General features: G+C 41.5%; 1 protein-coding gene across 16 annotated transcripts in view; it reads right to left on the bottom strand.

Annotated features, from left to right (window-relative positions):
* The window catches only part of ARHGEF9 (Cdc42 guanine nucleotide exchange factor 9), a 435,862-nt gene that overhangs the window by 166,809 nt on the left and 252,681 nt on the right, over positions 1–16,372 (bottom strand). For 9 of the 16 annotated variants that reach the window (XM_043895128.1, XM_043895127.1, XM_043895129.1 and 6 more), the window contains one exon: positions 8,140–8,319. The exons of 5 other annotated variants lie outside the window; for them this stretch is intronic. In XM_043895128.1, coding sequence (XP_043751063.1) covers positions 8,140–8,319 — 180 coding nt within the window. Of the gene's footprint in view, positions 1–8,139; positions 8,320–9,100; positions 10,440–10,507; positions 10,624–16,372 lie in introns of those variants that run through there. 2 more of the 16 variants (XM_043895140.1, XM_043895137.1) reach the window with 2 other exon arrangements.

Raw genomic sequence — 16,372 nt, 5'->3', positions numbered from 1 at the left:
AAAGGACAGCCTTCACAATGGGAGAAAATAATAGCAAATGAAGCAACAAACAAAGGATTAATCTCAAAAATATACAAACAACTCCTGCAGCTCAATTCCAGAAAAATAAATGACCCAATCAAAAAATGGGCCAAAGAACTAAACAGACATTTCTCCAAAGAAGACATACAGATGGCTAACAAACACATGAAAAGATGCTCAACATCACTCATTATCAGAGAAATGCAAATCAAAACCACAACGAGGTACCATTACATGCCAGTCAGGATGGCTGCTATCCAAAGTCTACAAGCAGTAAATGCTGGAGAGGGTGTGGAGAAAAGGGAACCGTCTCACACTGTTGGTGGGAATGCAAACTAGTACAGCCACTATGCAGAACAGTGTGGAGAGTCCTTAAAAAACTGGAAATAGAACTGCCATATGACCCAGCAATCCCACTCCTGGGCATAAACACCAAGGAAACTAGATCTGAAAGAGACACGTGCACCCCAATGTTCATCGCAGCACTGTTTATAATTGCCAGGACATGGAAGTAACCTAGATGCCCATCAGAAGACGAATGGATAAGGAAGGTCAGCCATTAAAAAGAATACATTTGAATCAGTTCTAATGAGATGGATGAAACTGGAGCCCATTAAACAGAGTGAAGTAAGCCAGAAAGATAAAGACCAATACAGTATACTAACACATATATATGGAATTTTAAAAGATGGTAACGGTAACCCTATATGCAAAACAGAAAAAGAGACACAGATGTACAGAACAGACTTTGGGACTCTGTCGGAGAAGGCGAGGGTGGGATGTTATGAGAGAATAGCATTGAAACAAGTATACTATCAAGGGTGAAACAGATCACCAGCCCAGGCTGCATGCATGAGACAAGTGCTCAGGGCTGGGCACTGGAAGACCCAGAGGGATCGGATGGGGAGGGAGGCGGGAGGGGGGATTGGGATGGGGAACACATGTAAATCCATGGCTGATTCATGTCAATGTATGGCAAAAACCACTACAATATTGTAAAGTAATTAGCCTCCAACTAATAAAAATAAATTAAAAAAAAAATACTAGAGGTCTTTGTCCACCTGAAACTTGAATGGGTAAGCAAGGGCCTGTCTGAACTCATCTCAAGAAATCAAAACACTGTTGCCATTAGCCTAAAATGGGAAGTAGGTCCTCAAGTGTTACCAGTTGTGTTAGCAGCCCATGTATACCCTTTGTTGACTGTTCTGTAGCCCTGAACACACAGGATTAAGATTCAGGAAGGGGGAACATCACTAAAAGTGGTAGATTGGGATGCACAAATAATAAGTCCCTCTACTGAATCACCCTTTAGCTGACTAAGACCAACAGAACCAACTTTTTCAGAATTCTGGAATCTAATCCAAAACTTACAGCAAGCAGGGAACTCTTTTTAAAAATTTTTACTGAGGTATAATTGATTTACAATGTTGTGTTAGTTTCAGGTGTACATCAATATTAATCAGTTATACATATACATGTATTCACACTTCTTTTTAGATTCTTTTCCCATACAGGCCATTACAGAGTATTGAGTATAATTCCCTGTGCTATACAGTAGGCCCTTATTAGTTACCTGTTTTACATATAATAGTGTGTATATGTCAATCCCAATCTTCCAATTTATCCCTCTTGATGCAGAAAAGGTTGGCTAAAATTTGATATAAGAATTTTGAAGCATTTTGCTAATTTGTCTACCATTTCTGATTCCCCAGCAGCTGAGAGAAAGGTGGCCCATATTCCTCCTGCAGCTTGCTGGTGCCAAGGGGCTAATGACCTTGTTGTTAAAATATTGTGGCTGTGTGTTTTGACCTTTTTGATCCTGAGGGTCAGGCATAGAGACTGACCTTTGTCTTATACCCCTACCCAAGGCTAAATTGGCTTTAGAGGTCATGACTGCCTTTGTTGAAAGACTTAAAGACTTACACTGCCCATGTCCATCTGGGAAAAAGGATGGCAGAAGGGGCAAGCAGCAAATGGATCCAATTACCATAGGAAGAAAGAGACTGAGGAAAAAAAATCTTTGGAGAATAAAGACTCAGATGGGCCACTACGCACATGGAGGAACTCAGAGTGCAACACACATGCCCTGAACCAGATGTATGCTCAGTAAAAGCCTGAGTAGATGGTAGGCTTGTACTTCTGGAGGATCTTTAGGTTCCATGCAATCAGGAATGTAGGAGAAGAAAAGTAAGGCAGAGTTGTGGGCAGCCTGGATTAGTGTTGAAGGAATGCCCCAAATCTTAGCCAAGTTGCAAAGACCTGGCCAGTAATTTGTTTATTTTGGCTTCAGGTATTTAAAGGCAATCACTGTCAGTTCACTGGCTGACTAATGACATAATGGAATGGAGATTTCCATGATTACACATGGCAAGGAATGCAGTCTCTGCAGAAAAAAAAATGTTTGGAAAAGTCACTAAATAAATTGTATCCCTCAACAAACAACAGCAACAAACTCTGAGGAAAGAAGAGAATCTGATTTCCAGAGTTATCAAACTATAATATTCAAACTGCCCAGTTTTCAACAAAAAAAAAAAATTACAAGGCATACAAAGAAACAGGAAATTATGGCCCATCCACAGGAAAACAACAGACAGAAACCATACCTGAGGAATTCTATATGTTGTACTTACTAGACAAAGACTTAATATCACCTGTCTTAAGTAAGAGTCAGCAGGCCTGAGTTCAAGTCCTCGTTTTGTCACTAATTCCCTACATGAGTAAGAAAGTCACTTCCATTCTCTGAGTCTATGTTTCCTCAGGATTTATAAAATGAGGAAATTAGGATGACCAGTGGTCACAAGCTGGGAACTGACGTTTCAATTTAGCCTACCGATATATTCAGTTTATTCTTCACAGTGTTTCTTTTAAAATGTGAATTACTGGTCAATATTTTTAAAACATGAAGATTTTTACATGAAATCCAATTCTTGGCTTTTCTTGAAAAATCTGGAAGATCTGAGCTCATTGGACTTTCATACTTGCTATACTGTATTCCACCAACGAGAACCATCCAAGTCACTTTTGCTCCCTTTAGATAGGGCATAGATTTCCCAACTTGACACAGGCTCCCACTTACCCTAGTACCAGGCTGTCTTACTCATGTAAGTTACCTGCCTGGCCCTGTAAACATCTAAGTCAGCTACTCCTGGCTAAAATGGGTCTTTAGAGCTTTAAATCTGTGAGTCTAGGGTTTTATATAGGTGAAAAGTTTTCCCAAGTGCAATGAAAAAAGAGACACTATATAATCCAAAGCCAAGTAATACTCTGGGGCAGTGGGCTTTCCTATAAATAGGAGAGGTTTAGTTTCTGTGACATCTGATCTGCACAACCCTAAGGAAAGATGGTAATGATCTGATTAGCTCATCCTTTCATCTTCTACCAGAAAGCCAGAAACCAGGGAGATCTAGAATTTTAAGAAACAAGGAAAATATATGCTGATGGCTTCTGAGTAGGCTCTTTACACTCTGAACAAACCCATGCCTTGTCACTCAGGCCTCAGCTACCAATAATAGCAAGTTGTTATGTATTCTGTACAGAGCCTGCCCTCCAGTGGGCAGTAAGCTGACCCCAGACCATGGCCCAAAGTCAGAACAAAGGCCAATTTTTACACGGAGGTAAAAGAAATAGGAATGATTTGGAATTATGGCCCCAAATGGGATAGGAGGGCCACCACAGGAATGGGATTTTCTACTTAAGAGACACATCATATCCTGGCAGTCGGCTGTCAGCTCCCAGAAGGGACACCAGCTCAGAAAAGCAGCTGAAGATGTCAGCACTTAGGTGTGAGGATTGATGTTCAGCAAGCTTTAATTCACTTAACCTGATCAATTACTGTGGAGGAGGAAATGGCAACCCACTCTGATATCCTTGCTGGGAAAACCCATGGACAGAGGATCCTGGCGGGATATAGTCCATGGCGTTGCAAAGAGTTGGACACAACTGAGTGACTGAACATGCATGACGGACTGCTGAGAAAGTAAATCAACTCCTGCATTGCTCTTGTGAAGTCATATCCCCAGAGATATGAGAGAGATTGAGAACACACACACACATACATGTATGTACATGCAGACTAAAATTCTGAATAATAGGAGAGGCAGATATTTGATTGGATAGAAGGCATATAAACTCAGAAGTTTCTTGTACAGTACCCAGAATGGTATCACACTTCCTATTTACAAATATCCAGCATACCTCAGGTTACAAAGGATTTTCACAAGACTTAATTATTCCCATTTTTCAAGGAGAAAAATTGGGCTTCAAAAATATACAGAAAACTGTTCAAGGTGCATACTCGGAACTGAGGCAAGAATCTGGGTTTCTCAGATTCCACATTGGTTTTATTTATTTTTTTTTATTCCATATTGGTTTTAAACCTAATTAACAGCAGGTAAGTCTACCTTAGATATAACAGCACTAAACATCCTAGGGGTGATGTTCACATAGCAATGAGACTTCCAGGTAGTAAATGGAAATACTCCACTATGTCAGTGACCAATTTGGTCCAATGATCCACAAAGGTGTCCAGTTGGTATAGTGTTAGGAGGAAAGTCTTTTCTTTGCCATTATACTTTATGTCATGTTATATGCCAAATATGCTAAGGACAGTATTCTTAAGGAGTTACTGAATCTCAGCTCAGGATGAGACTGGATAAACAAGACAACAATACTACAACATAGAGGTACGTCATCTCAGGAAATCAACATCTACCTATATCAGTACTAATGAAGATTCAATTGTTGAGTGTTACTCATCTATATGTCCTACCTAGACATGTCAGAGCTTGAACAGATTCTAGACAATGATTCAGAGATGAAGGAGAAACTAAAAACCCATGATGATATGTCAAACGTTTGGAAAAGCCAAGATTAGAACTCAGGTCTCTCATTTTCTAACATAGCTAGCACTGCCTCCACAGTACAATTCTAACCTCAACCAAAATCAATGTAGAAGAATGTTGTTAGTAATTCTACTTTTAAATACCTACTAGAAAAGAGCCTGTGCTTCCCTGGTGGCTCAGTAGTAAGGAATCCACCTGCCAATTCAGGAGATGTGGGCTAGATCTCTGGGTTGGGAAGATCCCCTGGAGAGGGAAATGGCAACCCACTCTAGTATTCTTGCCTGGGGAATACTATGGACAGTGGAGACTGCCAGGCTACAGTCCGTGGGGTCGCAAAAGAGACGGACACGACTTAGTGAGTGAGTAAACAACGACAAGAAAAGAGCCTACATAACCTCTGCCATTCAATTCCTTGAGTAACACAATCTTACCAGAATGTAAACCTATACATAAATGCTCATTTATGAGAACTGAAAGGTCTAACTTGGCATCAATTTTCACATCATTCATGCAACATTTAACCCAATTTCCTTTTACGGTGACACCACAACTGCTAGCTGCTAAAGTTCCATTGTATTCCCCTTTAGAGATCAGAAGTCCATTTACTTATCACTTAAAAAGGTTTGCAATGATCAAAAACTCATTACAAATACAATCTGAGGCAACATCGTAGTTTCTCACAGAAAAAACACTGGTATAATAGAATATTTGAGTTCTAACTTATGATTTAGACTCTGTCATTAATGCTCCTGGTCTGCTGTCATTGTTCTCAGTCTAGATTTGTGCTATTTGATACAGTAGCAATTAGCCACATATGGCTAATAGGCACTTGAAATGTGACCAGTGTGAATTGAGATGTGTATAGAATACACATCAGATTTCAAAAACTTAGTAAAATATTAAAAAATTTATAGTGATAATATAATATTATGCCATAATATTTTAGATATATTGGGTTAACTAAAATACATTAAATAACTTTCACCGATATCTTCTTAACTTGTTTTAGTGTGGCTAATAGAAAATTTTATAGTTGTGGCTTGCATTTGTGGCTCGCATTATATTTCTATTGGACTATACTGGCCTAAGTCAAGTCATTCTCAATATCAAAGATTCTGATTTAATCAGCCTAGAGCTGGGATTTTAGTGTTTGTGTCTTTTAAAGATATCTAAGTGAATTATTTCACTGTGAAGCCAAGATTGAGGACCACTAGGCTAAACTCTATACCATGCATGTCTGGCCCAGTCAGGGGTCTCCTCAAAGGTCAGCTTCAGCCCACCCATGTGGCTACCGAAGCTATGTGATTGGAGAAACACTCCTCTTGGTCTTGGATGTATGAGCATCAATGTCAGTTCATTGATATTCTAAAGCTTGGCTCTGTTATTTGTCTCCTAGTTTTTCTGCTTTTCCCAGTATTTTATGCCACCCTTTGAATTACAGCTTATTATAAAAATGAAATTTCACTGAAGATGAAATACATGCAGATTTGGGTGATTTTCACTGAGTGCAATTTAATCTTTTTTTTTAAAGAGGGGGCTGTCAGCCCAAGGCACACAAGCTGTCCGTATACAAGGTCTCGAGCTAGTTACAAAGGCCCATGGTTATTGTTGTGCACTTTCTAACTACCCCTGGGACCAATTCATCAACCAATGAAGCTGAGTTGGGACACATGGTCTGTGGAGACTCTGATGGAAGACACCATATATGTTAGAGGGAAAAGGACTGGATATTTCATTAAGAAATTCTCAGTATAGAGGGGGTGAGAGGCCATTTTGTCTACCTCTTTGCTTCTGAGCAGTACCCTCACCTAAATTATTATAACCAGATAACAGTGCTTCCTACATGTGCAACTCTCCTAGGAAGGAGCCTTCTTTCAACCACTATGGTCAGCCTTGATACACAGACCTTCTTGAAGCTATTAATAATAAGGTGGTGGTGGTGGTGATGATAAAGCAAGTTACCATGTGCTAAGTACCCACTATGTGCCAGACACTTTACTCACACAGTAATCTCATTTAATCATCATAAAATTTCTGCTAATCCTATTTTTCAGATGAGGAAATAAGGCTCAGGTCTTGCCAAAAACCATAGAGGCAGGAGGTAGTAAAAATGAGACTGCATCTTCATCTTGGATTATCTGATCCCAAATGCCCTTCTCCTTCCCTCATGTCACACTTCTATCCTTCTTATCCAGAGGCCCTTCATTCTCCAAGGACCCAAGCCACTCTGATCTTTTGTTTGAGGTCAGGACTTCACCCTCATCTTACAAAAGAAACTAACAAAAGGTGATAGTAAGGATGGCTATAAGACACCCTGATGTGGCTTTGGTACTTGTATTGCCACAAATCTGTTTTAATATATATTATTTTGTTCACTGTGATATCCCCTAGCATGAAATAATTGTCAACACCATTTTGCATATGGAGAAAATCAGAGCTCATGACTGCCAAACAGCTAATTGTAGCTCATAACACCAAGGAAGGCCAACAGCTGGAACACCAGGCCAGTGTTCTTCCCCCATTAGCATCCTGTTAATGGGTAACACAGAGGAAGCAGAAACTGCTAAGGATCCCCTTCTTAAGGACCCCTTCTTTTAAGGGCCAGGTTCTTCGTGGTATAATGTCAAAAGGGCCAAGGCCTTAGCAGCCTTATCAAGCTGCCTGCTTCCCACCCTTGGCACATCTTAGTTCCCAACCACCTTGCAAAAAGCAAGATTTTCAGTCAGTAACTCTAGCCCTTGAAAGGGTAGGGAGCCCAGATTCTTACATTAACAGCTGTAGACAATCATGAGACAACACGCAGGGGTGTTCACACTTCCCTAAATGAGAGAAAAGAGGCAAAGGAAGCAGAGAGGAGTGGGGAGGGGAGAAAGAGGGTGGGAAGAGAGCTATAAAAGGAAAGGATAAAAAAAGAAGAGGCAAGTAAAAGAAAGAAAGCAGAAAAGAGAGGTAAGAAAGGTAAAATTTCACAGCAATATAGAGTTGAAAAGGTCTTCAAAACCATCAAGGCCAAAAGGGAAGTGATTTGTGCAAAGTCACAATGGGTAGAAGGTGGGAGGCAGGAGGTGGGGATTGTTATAAAAACAAGAAAAAAATCTCAAAATTAGAAGGGCAAAGATTAAAGAAAGCCCAAGTCCTGGGTAGGAGACCAAAACATGGAGGAAAAATGTGAGGAGCCACAAGAAGGGGAATGAGAAGGAGAAAAGGGGCTGGTGAGGGGGAAGCCAGGGGCAAGTAGCCAAGGAGAAAGGAGAGGAGAGTGAAAGCTGACACTCACCCTCACAAAGCTGGCAGGAAACCATCCCTCCTCATCGTCGATCTGGCCCCACCACCAATCCTTGTTGGAAGCATCCAAGACTTTGATGACGTCGCCAGCCTTAAATGCCAACTCCCGGTTGGCCATGGTGACGTGATCCCATACTGCCTCAGCACTAACGATGGAATCTCCAGTGATCAGCTTAGGAGACAAAATAAGAATGTGTTCAGTCCACACATCTAGCTACCTTATTTCTCCCGCTCCCCGAAGCTCTACTACTTATGGAAAAACTCACATATTAGTGGTGAAGGGTGGGGGTGATGGAGATAACACTGGGAGAGCAAGCTCTACTGGACCACAAGACAATACTATCAACTCTCCATTAGCCAGTGGGTAGAATGATCCAGAATGTGTATATGGACTACGCAGGACTCAAACTTTTATCCCTACTCATGAGCTCCTCCCCTAGAGAAGAAAAAGTTCCAGTCCATCTGTCCTTGATGCTTCAAGGCAGCTCTGGATCTGGAACGAGTGGAGAGTCTGAAACCAATGGCTAAAATGAGGCTCGAGCATATTTGCTCTAAATTCTCTGTTCTCCCCATTTCCTCTTCTTCCTTTCAACTGTCCAATTGAGAGTTGGTGATACATTATTTAACTCTACTGTACCTCACCCTCATGAGTTACAGACCATGGCATTCCTCACATATAATGGACCCCAGTCCTGCAGCCTCCTGTTCTCAACCATACATGACGCTATCCAGAGAATTCATGTGTTCATGGGTATGAAAGAATCTGGCATTCTGTGATGCCTTGCTCCCAGGAAACTCGACCTTGTCACAGATTCACTCAGTGATTTATACAATGACCCTGTGAGATACATAGGGAATCTAGGTTGACTTCTGCATTTGCTAGATGTCAAAACTGAGCCACAAGGAGATTAAAGGGTAAGCTCAGATCACTCAGCAAGGCAGGGGCTATGTACCTTGGTCATTAGACTTTATGGCCAGCAGGACTTGGTTCCACATAGTAGCAGGCAGACATCTATGCCACTTCCACATAAACACACACACACATGTTCATGACACTTGTCTAGGCACAGTGATGAGGATGGGTATGGGGGAATAGGCTGTTTCTCTCTGGCTACCATCTTGGCCACTGTATTATTTGTTCTCCTTTCTCTCACAACTGGTTCCAGCCTGTATAGGTCATCAATCTTCTTGGCATTTGGGGGAACAATTTCCAGAATAGAGAACATATGGCTCATCAGGCAAAGGACTTAAACATCCCCTTCCCAGAACTGAATTGCTGAACATGTCCTCTAGAAGTCATCTTTTCCATCAGTCTACTCTGATGAAGGACACCAAGGTAATTATTGGCTCCACAAGACCAAAGTCAAAATAATTCAGACAACAGAGACAGAATATGGATCATGCATCCTCTCATACAGGTCTGCCTTCCAACATATCAGCCAGAGAATAACCCTATGGTCATGATATTAATGCATAACACATGACACACATAGGAAAAAATATACACACTGATCTTTTGACTTAGTTAAGACATTCTGTTGGTTAGCTTATGCCTAAGGAATCCTTCATTGGGTTATAGCCATTGTTCTTCTGATAGAAGGCATAGAGGGAGCTCCTCAGCTTGGATGCAAAAGAGATTTCAAATAGGACCTTTTTTAATACCACCTTTCGAGTACCTCATGAATTACTGTTTACAAAGTGTTTCACATCTACTGCATCACTTGATCCTTATGAATGAACTAGGTCTCACTATTACTCATATTTTAAAGATGAGGAAACTGAGTCTCAGGGTGGTGAACTGGTCCTTTGGCCAATCACACATGTAATAAATTATAAAGCTCAGTCTTTTGACTGCATATGCACTAATATCTATCATGCATACTACCAATGTTTACTAATTAGCCATAATTAACTCACAGAACTCCATTCACACCATAAACCAGATGGTTCCTATTCTTTAAGAACCCCAAAGAAGGAGATTTGGACAGCCACTTTCAGTCACTGGTACCCCTTCTAAATGGAGTTTCATTTAAACTTGCTTTTTTACAATTACACTAAAAGTCAATTTCTTCTTGTTCTGGCCACAGTGGAGGAAAAGAATTGCTGGTCACTGGCCTCAATAAGTATTTGCAGAGAAGTCTCCCCTCTCCTGCCAAAAATGGGTACCAACAGAGTGTTACTAGAGCTTAACAAGTACCTACAGCCCAACTCAGAGCACCACAAGGGTTTAAAGTTTTATCACTGACTGTTTATCAAGGGTCAAAAGAGTATCTTGGCATCAATTACCAACACTCAGCTCAAGACTCTAAATGTGATGCTGTTTGAATTCCCCTAGGCCCAGGTCTACTTGATTCTGCTACCTGTATGTTTTTCACAGTGCAGTCTTCTTTTTAGGGAGTCCATTCTTGGCTTTCCCCAGCAGCAGTTGGCTCATTCTTGTCCCCATTTAGTCTAGTTGGCCTGCCTGGGCCCTCAGGTCATAAAGTCCAGCTATATACCCTGGACAAAACCAATCCCTAGATAGGACTCTGTGGCCATAAACCAACTGGAAAGCCTGTTGTCAGGGCCTACTTGGAGTCAGTGACAAAACTGGATAGCACTTCAAAGATCATCACCCTTAATACCTCATTTTATAGATTAGGTATAATATAGCAGTAGTGACTTGCCTAAGGTCACCAGATCACCAACCTCCTTCCCGTTTTCCCATCATAACACCATAGATAGAGAAGGTAGAGAAAGGATACCTGGATTTAAGGCCTTGCTAACGAAGGAATGGCAAAGATGATAATATTAGCTAATACAGAGCACTAACTATATGTCAGACACTATTACAAGCACTTTATACACATCAACTCATTTAATCCTCACAGCAGCCCTATTATTATTCTTATCCTACAGATGAGGAAACTGAAGCTCAGAGAAATTAAATAATTTGCTCAAATCCATATAGTCAATAAGCATTGAAGCCATAATTCAAATGCAGGCACAGTCTGATTTTTATAGCATCTTTTTCCTCTTACAAACTACACTGCCTCTGAGTCTCACTTTCTTCATCTGGTAAGTGAAGATAATTCTACTCTTCCACATGATTCATGAGCTGCAAGACAGTGAACCAAGAATTGACAAATGTGTGTGCAGACAATGAGAAGAGGGCAATCTAGAAGGGGATGTAGCTATATAGGGCTCCTGTGTTCTCTAGTCACAAATGCAAGCAGGAATAAGGGGATGTTTTTCCCTTATTCCCTGAGATGTTTTAAAAGGAAGCTAAATGTGGGCTGGAAATTGGTTTCAAATCTCCCCTTTGTATATAGAATTGACTTTTAACTTGCTACAATTTTTCATAAATACGACTTTTCTCTGCTTATCCATTTTTCACCCAACACTATACCAACAGTGAATGCCCTTCAAGAAGTATGCCAGAGTGGTTAAAGGAAAGCAAACCTAGCTTCAGTTCTGGGCTCTGCTACTTTAGAAAGTAGATGTGACAAAGGGAGATGAGGGATATAAGAGAGGCCACATAAATAATCCAAAATGGAACTGCCAGCATGTAATTAAGGATACCAAGAGTACACTATCACAAAAGCCATAGACAAAACTTTCAAGCTATACAACCTTCAGTTTAGTTTCTTCATATGCAAAATGGGGATAATAATACCTGCCTCACAGGCAGAATTGTAGAGAAAGTGAACTCAGTGCTAGATGTATAATGTCTAGTTCTGTGCCTGGTATACTCTGGCCTAGTGCAAGACTTCAGAGGAAGGAAGAATCATGTGTGGGCTCTAAGACAGTTTTTTGGTGCACTGAAGTAGGCCTTAAGGAATAGGTAGGATTGTAACAGATAGAGAAGGAAACAGAAAAGGCATGTGAGGCAGACTAAAGTCTCAAAGGCAAAGAGTATGGCAAATTTGATGGTAAACACGTAGTGAAGTTTGGAAAGGGCTGGGAAGATTGGGATGGAAAGACAGCTAGAAAGGTGGACTGGAGTCTTGTTTTAAGGCTTTAAATCTCATTTGAGGAAAAGGAGATCAAAGTTGATTTTGTAGAGGGAGTTCAAAACTAAGTATGATCATTAAAGCTTAAGGATAAGTAATGAGGAAATGTTGGTTTGGGAGTGGCATAAAACATGATGTTTTCTCTAATGTGCTGAATGCTGGTGGCCAGTAGGACATGCAAGTAGATTTGAAGTTCAAGAGAGAGCAAGGGAGATAGTTATAATGGTTTGAGAGCCAATGATCCAGAAGAAATTATGGAAACCAAGGAAGTTTGCCCTGGAAGAAAGTGCTAAGAAAGAAGACCAGAAACCTAGGAAAACAGCAATAATAGGAGGTGAAGAAGAGAAGAGGAACCAGAGAAACAAATGAAAATGGAATTTTCAGCACATAGTTAGGATACCCAGGGGTGCAATCTCACAAAAACCAAGGACAAGTGTTTTGAGCAGCAGGAACTGATCAAATTATCAAATAAAACAGAGCTATCTATAAGAGGAAAAAAAATCAAGAAAAGTCTATTTGGGAGTGGCTGTATCAAGGCTTAAATTCTTCATTTCTTGTTCATAACTGGTTTATGCCCCCCACCAAAATCCCTAATTTCCCAATGGTCACAACTTCTTCATCTTGCAATCCCATCATCCCCAAAAGCCAGGAGATAGTACTGGGTTACTCCAGCAAGGTGCCCAAATAGCACTTAGCCTTGGGACACTGTTGATGTGACTTCTAATAAAATGCTTCCCAATCCTCAGGGCATTTCAAGTACAGGACCAAATATAAGTTGGTTCTTGCTCAGATTTACCATTGAGTGGGACACATGGTGTTCTGCATTCCCAAACCAAATAAACTTTTGGACATGAATAAAAAGATGAAGAGGGAGAAGAGTCATAATTCTTAAAGGAATAATATCCAATTCCTTTTTAATCTAGATTTCCCAGCAATTCTAATTTCAAATATTCTATTCCATTGTCCTACAAATAATCTGTTATCAGACCCATGTGTCCTGACTTTTTAACCTGAAAATATGATCATTATACACTGTAGGCATAGGGAGTTTGATCCCTCAGGCTTGTTTCTGATCAACAATGAGGCATGTACCTATAGCTAACTTGGAGTGGCCAGTGGGCCCTTTTAGGAGGAAGGAAATAAGGCAAGGAAGAGGGAGGAAGAAAGAAAAACAGAGAGGAAGAGAAGCACTTGATGATAACATGTGCCAGGCATTGGATAAGGGGATTTCTTTTGTGATCTTAGTCTCTATAGCTCTCCACTGTAAGCTTTAATATACTCATTTTTACTGAATATAACCTGTGAGGTTACCAAGTGGCCCACAGTCACCCAATTAGTAGATGGTTGAGCAGATTCATGAATGTCTAGATGACCTTATTGTATAGCTTTGCTTTTGTGAATCCCCAACACTACCTATCAAGAAGGCAAAGTGAGAGGGCTCCCAGCTGGTTTCTCTCTCCAGGGAGACCAGTCCACCCTGTGAATGATCTAAATCAATAGTTCTCAATCCCCTGGAAGGCTTGTTAAAATACAGATTGCCAGGTCTCATGAGTCTCTTATTCAGTACGTCTGAAGTAAGGCTTGAGAACTTGTATTTCAAACAAGTTCCCAGGGGATGCCTACTGGTTCAGGGACCACATTTGGTGAACCACAGCCCTAGATGGTCTTTCTAGTCTAGGCTTTACCCCTGCCTTTCTTGATGCCTCATTCTCCTAAGGATCCCCATGGCACCCCACTCCTTTCTTGGTTACAAGGTACTGCTCAGTGGTTGGTATGTCTGAGAATGAGTATTTTGGGTCATGTAGGGAGGACTCCCAATGCCAGGCCTTGCAAACAGAAGTAAAACCCTCACCTAGTTTTCTTGAGCTGCACCTCTTGTCTTCCTCTTCACATTCTTGACCTCTAGCTGAACAGTACCACCCCCAAAATAGTTATTTAATTAGCCTGGGTGGCTGCCAGAAATACTAGAGTTATAATGGCAAGGAGCAGCAGAGGGAAGGATTAAAAAACTGTTGTTCAGAACAGTGTATGTCCAATTGCCATGAAAAGTAGCTGAGCCTGGCTTTCATTCTGAGAAGCTTCACAAGGGGATAAGAAGCAGCCTGAAGGATTTTGCCTTTCTTTAAGGTTTTTTTCAGTTGATACTTACCCCCATTCTCTCAAAAGATCCCCTCCCTCAACAGCTAGGCATGGACAAAAGAAAATCCCTTCTTTTGTTCCATTTGGCTGGTTGGTGTTAGTTGCTCAGTCATGTCCAACTCTTCATGACCCTATGGGCTGTAACCCTCCGGGCTCCTCTATCCATGGGATTCTCTAGTCAAGAATACTGAAGTGGGTAGCCATTCCCTTCTCCAGGGGATCTTCCTGACCCAGGGATTGAACCTGGGTCTCCTGCATTGCTGGAAAATTCTTTATTATCTGAACCACTAGGGAAGCCCTTGTTTCCTTTACGCACATCTAAAGTAGGCTGGTATTTTATTCTCTCCTGAATAAACCAGAGATCTTTTTCATACGGCCTTGTAAACAAACTGTTATCTTGCCCAAAGTGTTCAAGGATAAGACTCTTACCCATTTCTGGGTTACAAAGGTGTAACCCAGATTGTTTCAACAATAGTGGGGAGGTATCAAAAGACTGGCTATTAGAAGAAGCTCTACCAGTAAGTCACTGAATCATCTTGGATGGATCCCTTTACCTGTCTCAGTTTCTTTATCTGTCATGTTACAGACTTGAATCAAATAGCCCTTTCCAGTTCTGGCTTTCTATTAAGCGTAACACTTGAGCTTTGCAAAGGTCAGGAATTTCATTATTATAGATTATTTCTTCTCACTGATCTTTGCACTTGATAGTAAGTAAGTAAGCGTTAGCCACTCAGTCGTGCCAACTCTTTGCGACCCCCAAGGACTGCAGCCCACCAGGCTACTCTGTCCATGAGATTTTCTAGGCAAGGATACTGGAGTGGGTTGCCATTTCCTTCTCCAGGGGATCCTCCCAACCCAGGGATCGAACTCGGGTCTCCTGCGCTGCAGGCAGATTATTTACTGACTGAGTTACAAGGGAAGTTTTCACTTGATAGGATTCTTTTATTGCTCTCTACTCAAGAAAATGAGAACTTGGCACTGGCTAGTCCCTTCCTGAATATAACTCACTCATAGTGACACATTAAAGCACAGGCCAGTCAGATTGACTGGGAAAACTGAGGAATGGGTTTTCCACTTTAGCCCTTGACTGCTCTATTCAAAAGTCAGTGGTGGGCCGTGGGGCAGTGGTTGGGGGGGTGGTGGCGGGCGAACTTTCTTGGTGGTCCAGTGGTTAAGAATCTGCCTTCCAATGCAGGGAACTTGGGTTCAATCATTGGTGGGGGAACAAGAGAAACCCACACACCACAAATAGAGAAGCCCTTGCCCCACACCTAGAGAAAGCTCACACACCACAATGAAGACCCAGTGCAGCCAAAAATAAATTTTAAAAATTGTCCATGTCAGGGAAAGCTTCCCTGGTGGCTCAGTGGTAAAGAATTTCAATGCCAGTGCAGCAGCATGGGTTTGATCCCTGATCTGGGAAGATCCCACATGCCCTGGGACAACTAAGCCTGTGCTCCACAACACACAGTACTGAGCCTGTGCTCTAGAGCCCATGAACCACAACTATTGAGCCCACATGCCACAGCTACTGAAGCCCATGTGCCCAGAGCTCGTGCTCTGCAACAAATCCACTGCAATGAGAAGTCTGCACACTGCAACTAGAGAGTAGCCCTAGCTTGCCACAACTAAAGGCCCATGAGCAGCAACAAAGACTCAGCAGAGCCAAAAATAAATAAAAGTCAGTAAGGACCTTTGCTCTTTGTTCTGGCCACATAGCTCCTCAGACAAATCATCTTTCTCATGACATCAGCTCTTACTACCTCCAGTCCCATATTTCCAACTACCTGTTTCACATTTCCCTGGGTGCCTGCTACTGCATCCAGTAAAAACATTAAGGGCCCATTCCCCTGCATCCTTATTTTTCTCATTTCTGATAAATTTTCTGGGCCTGCTGATTTTTTCTTTTACATATAGATATGACCCTTTATCTTCTTTTTCAATGCCTTATCTTAGGCCTGGGCCTTATCACCTCAAGTTGCCTCCTAACTGGCTTTCCTACAGCTCACAGGTCTCTCTCCTCCTTAATAATGCACTTCTTAAAACTTCTTTGTTGGTGCCACTATCCATGCTCAAGAAGCCTCAAAAACTCCC

This window comes from Cervus elaphus, chromosome X (genome assembly GCF_910594005.1).
Source record: "Cervus elaphus chromosome X, mCerEla1.1, whole genome shotgun sequence".
Taxonomy (NCBI): domain Eukaryota; kingdom Metazoa; phylum Chordata; class Mammalia; order Artiodactyla; family Cervidae; genus Cervus; species Cervus elaphus.
The sequence above is the reverse complement of the archived record's forward strand: the minus strand, read 5'-3'. Positions and strand labels throughout refer to the sequence as shown.